The sequence below is a fragment of the Neolamprologus brichardi genome, chromosome 6 (assembly GCF_056152115.1).
Source record: "Neolamprologus brichardi isolate AB-2024 chromosome 6, ASM5615211v1, whole genome shotgun sequence".
NCBI classification, from domain to species: Eukaryota; Metazoa; Chordata; class Actinopteri; order Cichliformes; family Cichlidae; genus Neolamprologus; species Neolamprologus brichardi.
The window spans coordinates 36471930-36481242 of record NC_142109.1 but is presented as its reverse complement, the minus strand read 5'-3'; the positions used below and the strand labels follow the sequence as shown (position 1 = coordinate 36481242).

The 9313-nt window shown below is 42.7% G+C and overlaps 1 protein-coding gene across 2 annotated transcripts; it reads left to right on the top strand.

Annotated features, from left to right (window-relative positions):
• Positions 1-1456: 1456 nt before the first annotated feature.
• Positions 1457-8505, top strand: LOC148102644 (uncharacterized). Of its 2 annotated transcripts, XM_087842229.1 has the most exons (6): positions 1457-1520; positions 5219-5521; positions 7040-7333; positions 7406-7531; positions 8123-8172; positions 8408-8505. In XM_087842229.1, exons 1-6 carry the CDS (start codon positions 1487-1489, stop codon positions 8489-8491), a joined length of 891 nt encoding a protein of 296 aa, XP_087698355.1. In that variant the 5' UTR covers positions 1457-1486; the 3' UTR covers positions 8492-8505. The 2 variants fall into 2 exon arrangements, with proteins under 2 accessions (XP_087698355.1, XP_087698354.1); XM_087842228.1 differs by lacking the exon at positions 1457-1520 and having other exon boundaries at positions 5113-5521.
• The last annotated feature ends 808 nt before the right edge of the window (positions 8506-9313 follow it).

Here is a 9313-nt window from a genome sequence, read left to right as displayed (position 1 = left end):
TGCAATATTCATTGCAGTATTCAGAGCAGTATTCATAGCAATATTCATTGCAGTATTCAGAGCAGTATTCATTGCAATATTCATTGCAATATTCATTGCAATATTCATTGCAGTATTCGTTGCAGTATTCTTTGCAGTATTCATTGCAGTATTCATTGCAATATTCATTGCAGTATTCATTGCAATATTCATTGCAGTATTCATTGCAATATTCATTGCAATATTCATTGCAGTATTAATGCAGTATTCATTGCAGTATCCACAGCAGTGCTGCATGTTTGTGGGAGAGAAATGTGATGATCTGTGACGGCAGCATCAGGACCGGACGAGTTCAACATAACTGTGACTGCATCAGATACTCCCTGCAGTACTTACATGTACTTGTACACGAGTAAAAATAGATGGTGTGGGAGGTTTTGCACTGTGCTTGTGTTGTTCGTAGCTGTGTTGTGGACAGAGACCTCCAACAGAAGCAGGCTCGGGGAGGGGCGGGGCCACCTGCTGACACCTGATGGGGGGAAGAGAAGGAGAGCAGAGACGAGGCAACGTTAATGACATGCAACACACGGGGAGTGAAAAGAAGGCAACATAACCAAAGGAAGGTCGAAGGTCACCTGGTCCAGCCCTAACTATATGCTTTAGCAAAAAGGAAAGTTTGAAGCCTAATCTTAAAAGTAGAGATAGTGTCTGTCTCCTGAATCCAAACTGGAAGCTGGTTCCACAGAAGAGGGGCCTGAAAACTGAAGGCTCTGCCTCCCATTCTACTTTTAAATACTCTAGGAACAACAAGTAGGCCTGCAGAGCGAGAGCGAAGTGCTCTGATAGGGTGATACGGTGCTATCCAATCCAAGCTGGCCCGCTCTCCTGAGAAGCAACGAGCAGAAGTCAGCCAGCAGTAACCACAGTCGTACAGCAGCCTCTGTGCAGTCTGCAGGCTAAAGGCTGCAGTTCTGGACAAAACGTCCATTAGTCCTTGTTCCCCCTCTGACACAGGAAGATACAGGCTGACCAGACCAGATAACCTTCACCAGAAGCTGCTGCACCTCTTCCAGACGACCAGGTGGTGGCACTAAAACAGTAAGTGTGTGCATAAGGATGAAGCAGCTACATATCTACTACATCTAGATACCAACGAGACATCCGCTCTCTAAGCTGGCTCACAAACCCCTGCTCTTTCAGCCAACAGCACCTGCTCGAGGGTGGTGCTCGGCTGCAGCTCCACCCTGACTCCATGTTTCAAAGACAGCGTCCCACTGGACGCCATCTCTGCCAAAAACACAACAAACTAACAATCACAGACAGCTCTGAAACGATCACACAACAAACACAGTGAGAAAACTGAAAAAGCATTTAATGAAAAACTCACAGTCTCACTCACACCCACCAAACTCCCAGCATGCAGTGCGAGAGAGAGAGATAAACAGAGAGAGAGAGAGGCTATTTTGGCTTCTTCTGTAAAAACCGTCCACAGTAACAGGAAGTCACGATGCCTCAGATGAGCTTTATTCTCATGTTTTTAGGTAAGTTAGAGCTTCTTCGTTCTTGTTCAGGGTCCTAAAATTCATTCTTCTGTGTGTCAGTGACAGAAACAGGTGTTTGGCTCATTCAGCTTTTACCTGTGAACAAACTGTTCAGTCAGAAACGTGTTTGTTGAACAAACAGCTGACAGACCAACAGAAGCAGCTTTAGCTTCACTGCATCTGTCAGCAGATGTTTGGTCTGCCAGATGTGGAGCATAAAGTTTGTCTTTGGATTCTTCCAGGCTTCATAACAAGAGCAGAAATCAGCTTTATGACAAAGTCTGAAAACAGTGTGATCATAACGATCTCACAGACATCACATTATTATGATATAAAGGAAGGTTGGAGATTGGCCTATAATTAGCTAAGACTGCTGTCATTGGTCATTTTTTCTCTAATGATAAAAATTTTATTTGTGAAGAAGTTCATGAAGTCATCACTAGTTAACGTTAAAGGGATGGTTCGCTTAACAGAGCTCTGACTTTTTGTCAGCCTGGCTACAGTGCTGAAGAGAAACCTGTGGTTGTTCTTATTTTCTTCAATCAGTGATGAGTAGTAAGCTGTTCTGGCTTTGCGGAGGGCTTTCTTATAAAGCAACAAACTATTTACTATACAATCCATTATTGTAAATCTTCTATTTCCTGTTTTACTTTGACAGTCTCATATCCTGTGTCATTCTGGTTGCTTCCTTCCTGTCTCCCGTGTGTGTGATTAGTCCCTGGCTATGGCCCATTTCAGGGTCTGCACGCTTGAAGTACGCGTACTACGTACGGTGCGTACTATAAGTACGAGAAGTGCGGAAGTGAGAGGCTTGTGAAATGGGACGTATATGCTTCGTCGCGCTGTTCAGGTTGCCTAGCAACCATGATACTAACCGCGAGACACGTTACATACAGCTTTTTTTGACAGAAATGAAGGAGAAAAATGATTTGTTGGTCAATCATTTTTGTCATGACATCACTTTGATTAGTTGAGTATCTGAGGCTGAGACCACAGGACTGTAAAACATGATTGTTGGGCTTCATTTCTGTACTGAACAGTCACTTAAGATTAGCTAGTAAATAACAATTAGTTAATGTTGTTCATGAGACTAAAGTCATCTCACTGTGGTAATGTAAATATAATATGGCCAATATTATAGTATTGTCAGATTATTATGATTGATATATATATATATATATTATATATAATCTATATCACTGACTTTCAGCTTGTTGTGTTTGTGGATATATGACTGACTTTAATTATCCATAAAATCATCAGATTCTCTGTAAGATTAAGGTCGACTATATGTATATTTAGAAGTAGAGGCTTTAAAACCAAGTTAATGCTGAAAGTACAAACATCACTAGTGTCACATAACTTTGCCGACATGTGGCCAACAGCAATGTTTTAATGTTCTTCGTTATTAAACATTCGCACATGAATAAGTGACGTCATATTCAGTACTTACTTTTGACAGTTCACTCTTGGCCGCTCCCTTCTGCCGGCAAAATTATCCACACCCACCGCCGCGCTATGAATTGTGGGATATATGGGACCACGAAGCGTGCACCGGACCACGCTTGATATTTGGGGAAATCGACGGCGCATTTGGAGTATGCATTTGAAGTACACTTCGAATTGGGACAGCCGTCGTCGCGTGGCGGTGACGTAACCGCACTTAAAATGCGTACTTCAAGCGTGCAGACCCTGAAATGGGACACAGCGCCTGTCACTACCCGATCCGTACCGGAAACCCGATCGGTACCCCGCATGTGCGAAAGGTGTCTACTTCCGGTCGTAGCGTTTTACGATAGTTATGGGTCAGAGTATCTGTTAAGATGTTAAGAATAATAAGTATCTCATAACATATTTCCAATAATGAAGCATTTCAATATAATGTAGACAAAAACGAAAAATAAAAAGATAGTTACGGATCAGGACTCCCTGATCCTTACTACGCATGTGCAAAGTCGGACCGTACAAATCGGGTCTACCCGATCCGTACCGCGCATGTGCAGGGGTTTTCTTCTTCTTCTGTTTGTTTAATGGCAGTTTACTCCCCAGTGTCCGAGGATACTGCCACCTGCTGACCGAGCGAATGAACCCTATTGTAAACTGAATTGGCGTCATTACAAACGTGTGTTAAATTTGATTTAGTGATAGTCGAGTGTGTTTATGCTTGTCTGTGTGGAGAGGATTGACTGGAATAGTGATGATGATGTCCGCTATCACTGTCAATTGTCAGTAAACACTTAATCTGGCTGATGAATCTTCAGGTGACACATTGCTAAGTCAATATTATTAATTCTGTAATTAGGCGCCATTCTTCTTATTTTACGGCGCTGTTGTTCAATCGGGGAACACTCTCTGTTGAGGAGAAAAGCATGAATTTGTTTGTATACGGATTATCCATTGTTTAAATGTCCCGGTAGTCGAAAAGGAGGCAGAGCTGTTGAGAAATGCTAGGAGCTAACTGGGCGCTTCAAATATATTGAATGTCGCAATGTTGGCAAAGAGAGGAAGTGACGTAAGATTTGCGCATGCGGGGTACCGATCGGGTTTCCGGTACGGATCGGGTAGTGACAGTCCCAGCTGTTTCCCCCTCTGGTCCTTATCCCGTCGTTTGGTGTATTTAGTCCTCTGCCTGTTGGTTCGTCTGCTCGTCTCCTTCTGTGTTTCCAGGTTTCTAGTTCGAGGGTTCAGGCATCTTGTCTCAGGTGGTGTTTTATGTTTAGCTCAGCCCAGTTTAGATGTTTGTTTCTCTCAGTCTTCCTTTGCTGTTGTTTGTAGTTTAGTTCAGGCAGTTAAAGTCTTGCTTGTTGTTCATCACCTGCCTCCATCGTCTGCTGTTGGGTCCACAGACGTGACAACAGCTCACAGTCATCATCGTTTTTTACTGTGAACGTCCTCGAGCTGGTTGTTCACAGATGTTAGTTTGATTTGATGTTAGATAACTTCTGTTTTCTTCAAGTCTATTTTTTCTTTCTACTTAAGATTTGTTTTATTTCACTATTGTAAACCTCAGATATCAAACTTACTGCACGTTTGGTCGTCGATCCTTGGAAACAGTTTTTTCTTTCTTCGTGCTTTAATTTGAAACTTTGACTAAATGTTGAAGAAACTCTGAGGTTTGTTTAATAAAATCATGTTGAATCTCTGTTGTATTAAACTGAGATATTTCACTGTTTCATGAGATCATTTTGTGTTTGATGGCAGCAGATCTCAGGTCAGTGACATGATCGGGTAAAAAGAGTCTTCAAGAGGCTGAGTTTCTCAGAAGTAAACAAGTTGATCAGTCGGCACATCTGCAGAGGAAACATGAGCCCGTCCAGCGTTTACAGACGTGTTGCTGCCATCAGATTAAAAATGAGCTCTCTCAGTTTAAACATGTGAAATGTTTTCTATCTTCTATTGTGAATAAAATCTGGCTTCGTGACATTTGAACATTATTTGACACCAACGACCTTTTTGCAGCTGTAAATGTTTAGTTTGTCACAACCAGATCAAAAAGTAAGAACTTGTTGTGATTTGTGTAAAATGTGTGAGGCTGAGTTCCTCCTGTCACTGATGCAGCTCACATGTATCAGCTTCACCCTCCTCGTGCTTCATGTTCCTGGATTTAATCCTCACTTACTTTCTGTGGCTCTTTGTAAGATCTCTGATCACTTTCATTAAAGTTCTCACTGACTGTTGCATCTCTTCATATTTTACAGTGATGAGATTTTCTGCTTCTGAGGACGTGAAGAAGAACCTGACGGGCACTGTGGGAGGAAACATCACTCTACCTGACTCTGTGCTGGAGAAAGGATATCTGTCATATGGAAGAAAGAATATTGCTGATGTGAAAGTCGGGATATTTGACATATCAGAGGAAATTTACAAGAACAGACTTCAGTGGAACAGAAACTCTGGACTCTTTACACTCACAGAGCTGCAGGGGAACGACTCAGGGATTTATACTGTCGACTCTAAAACAGGAAAAGGTTTCACATCATCATATGAGCTCACAGTGTACGGTAAGTCTCACATTTATTCTGGTATATTTTTGTGTAACATCCCAGCTTCATATGTGACCTCAGTCTGTATGTTCCTCATTAGTTTGGTCAGATCATCACTTCAGAATAAAAACAGCTTTTTGTTCTTATAATCCCACAAATGTCTGGTGTGAAAGGAATAATCAGCTTTGACTTCAGTGTTTTCACCAACATTACTGATCTGTACAAAGTGAATGAAAGAACAGGACAAAGCAGAAACTTTAAACACTGTTCTTAGAAAATCCTGCAGAACTAGTGATGCGCGAATCATGAACGAATCGTTCAATACTCGAGAATCACTTTACTGACTCGTGAATCATGATTCACAAGCCCAACTGACTCACTGACTCGTCCCTGTTGCTGTTAGCAGCAATATATCTAGCTTATAATTAAAATTGTGGAGAAAAACACAACATCCAGTATCATAACAAAAAAATTCTGCTCTGAACTGGAAGAAAAAACCCTGAGTAGAAGCTCACATCAAGACAATAGCTCCTCGGTTCACAGTAGCATCGCTCTGCTAACATGCTAACAACACATTTGAGCTACTCACCCCCTCCCTCCTGGATCACAGCTTCTTCTTCTTCTTCTTCTTGGTTGGCAACCAATGTTAAGGCGCATTACCGCCCCCTGGCTCACAGCTCAGTGGACATTTAGATGAGAAAATATATATTTGACACATTTAAGGAAAATACTAATAAAAATAAAATAAATGTTTATTAAGCAATTTTGATAGGAAATTGCTTAATTTTAGAAATGTTTTTGCTCTTTTTTGCTCTATAAAATAGTTGTTTTCTTTTAGAATCATTCATCTTAGCAGTAGGATTTACATGAAAAGAGAAACAAATTAAGTTTGAGTGTTTAAGTGATTAAGTTTTGCACTCTCTGGTCGACTGACTCAGTGAATCAAATGACTCAAAAAAAACGATTCACTTTGGTGAGTGACTCATTAAAACTCGATTCAGTAAAAAGAATCAAATTTACCATCACTATGCAGAACAACTGAAATTAAGACGTTTTTATTTAACAGCTGTTTTTAACCAAAACACAAAACTTCCTGTTTACTTGAACATGTTTCCCATTTCATGGTCACGTTAATCCACAGAGAAGTAACACAAAGTCTCATTGGCCATGTTCCCACTAGTGCCTAACTATCGACCAATCACAGCTCAGCACAGCACCCTGTGAGTTTCTAAGGTATTGAACGTCTTTATGAAGCATTAACAGTTACTTCTTACAGTGAAACATGTATGTTTGAACAGCCCAGCTGCCTCCTGTCAGTCTCTCATAAACCTTTATAATGAGATTCAAATGGATGTGATGGTGGTTTGGCAGTCTGCTGTCTCTCCTGTGGTTTGTTTTCACACAGTTGAAATGAGCAGTTTCATATAAATGTTCACTGACTGCATTAAAGCAGCAATAACCAGAGCTCTGCTGTCCTGGAAGTTAAAAACATTTTTCTGATGTTCATTTTTGTTCTCCATCACTTTTCACCTCCAGATCCTGTACCAACACCTAACGTGACTAAGCTGAACTCCAGCTCTGAGAGCTGCTCCTTACTGTGTTTGGTGGACAGAGAGACCACACTGCTGTGGTTTAAAGACGAGCAGATGCTGAACCAGAGCAGCTCTGCGCTCTCTCTGCCTCTCACTGTTCACAAACAGGACTTCAGCTCCTCTTACAGATGTGTGGCTGCAAACCCTGCAGAGGATAAAACTCTTCCTGTCCACGTGAGAACCACCTGTGGAGACACAGACGACAACGACACCAACAGCTCGACTCGACCAAGAAACTGTGAGATTATTTCCAACTGTGATTTTAAACATGTTCACTGTGTTTGCTGACGTCTGATTTCCTGTTTGACAGATAACATCCTCATTATAATCTGTGTCCTGAGTGCTACCCTCATCATCATCATCATCATCATCATCATCATGAGGAGGAAGCATCCTGTCCAAGACAAGTTGAAACTCCTCCAAGCTGCAGGCAGAGGTTTGTGTTCTTGAATATTTCTTTTCATATTTGTAATCTTGTTCTGAGACGTGAAGATCAAAGTGTGAAACATGTTTATGGAGGAAGTGCAGCAACAACCCCCCCATGACCAAACCACCAAACCACAGCGGTCCTCCAGCACAGAAGCAGCTGTGAGCAGACCACCGACACATGACAGATTATTAGTTACTACAAATGTAAGAAGTAATCAGAGTATTTTCACTGGACCGACTCTGAGGCGAGTTTCAGGTCCACCTGGTTCTGACAGACGCAACAAATGAGACAAAAATCCTTTGAAGCTGAAAGTGTGAAGGTGCTGCCAGGTGAGAGTCACCTGTCTGCTGCTCCGAGGTCACTTCCTGTCACATGTGTTCCAGCTGATCCAGCTGTGATGAGCCGGCTGTCTTTAAACATCTGCAACAAGAGACACACACAGCTGTTTCTACATTTACTCAGCTCCAACATTCACCAACTGTAACTGATTACAGTAGTAACTAGTTACTCCTGACACTGCAGAGTATCATGAAGACGTGGACAGAGCAGGTGTCACATGTCTAACCTGAAGCTTCCATGAACTTTGTGTTTCCACAGCTGCTGTGGATGAAGTGGTCCTTTACACTGACACAGGTGACAGCAGACAGGTGGGTACCTGCTCACACCGTCAGCTCATGTTCATGCAGCTCAAGCTGACTACATGCAGACACACAACAAACACGTGAAGCACTAAAGTCAGGAGTGTGTTGGAGTCACAGTTCTTCTGCTGGAACATGAACTTCCACACTGATCACATTCTCCCTCTGGCTGCTCTCCACCAGGAGAAGCAGCCGTCTCCCATGTTTCACTGCGCTGCTTATTCCCGTGTTTTTCCTTCTCCAGGGTGGGATTTTAGCGGCTGTATCAGGAACCAGTGATGGCTCCAGTCTGACAGCAGTGTCTTATAAACTGGTGCTCGTCACATGAGAGGTGAGACTGGCTGGAACATCCGAGGAAAGCTGGACTCTGGAAGTTTTCCTTTGGTGTTGATGATTTGGATCGATTATGAATAAAGTGTATTTTTACAGTGTGAATGTGCCACAGAAGAGTTTCCACCTACGTCATCATGACCTCTGACCTCTCCTCTGACGCTGATCATAAAAGACTGTATCCAGACAATGGACAGAGGACGCAGCTGTACGTCATGTTTACCTGTCAAATCCTTCAAATGATGCAACAAAGCAAAGACTTCTCTCTCTGTCACCCACCTGCTGCCTTGACTCCTCTCTACTCGCGTCTCTTCCTCGCCTCCTCTGTTTGCATCCTCAGAGGGAGGGTCTAGGACGAGGGGAGAGGAGGTGAGGGAAGGAAACTTTGGAAGGATCTGAGGTGAACCTTCACGTCTCCTCTTCATGGACTCTGAAGGCCTCGTAGTAGGTCTGGGACTAGTAGGACCAGGTCTGTGTGTGAGGAGGAGCAGCTGGGCTTGGAAGAAAGCAACAGAGACTGAATCACATTTGATTCTGATCAATATTCCTTCAAAGGTTTATTTGTGATGTGAGTGCATGTAGATCTCCAGGACGAGCCTTCCTGCTGCTCTGAGGACTGAAAGCTTCACTGAGCTCTGATTTATTTCTCTGCTTTTAATTCACTCCTTTAATTTCACACTTTTGTCCACAGTTCAAACTCCAGCAGCTCACAGAGCTCATCACTGCCTCCGTCAGCTCACAGGGCGCCCCCTTGTGGTCACTGACAAGCTGTTCACAAATTAGATTTGATGTCGTTTATTCTCATCTTCCTGACTGTTGC

Bases quoted from the DNA above. Each gene is read 5' to 3' on its own strand.
- LOC148102644 (XM_087842228.1), top strand. From the start codon at position 5,113: ATGTTCCTGGATTTAATCCTCACTTACTTTCTGTGGCTCTTTGTAAGA. The intron at 7,334-7,405 runs GTGAGATTATTT...CCTGTTTGACAG, and splicing joins CTCGACTCGACCAAGAAACT to ATAACATCCTCATTATAATC. The intron at 7,532-8,122 runs GTTTGTGTTCTT...GTGTTTCCACAG, and splicing joins CCTCCAAGCTGCAGGCAGAG to CTGCTGTGGATGAAGTGGTC.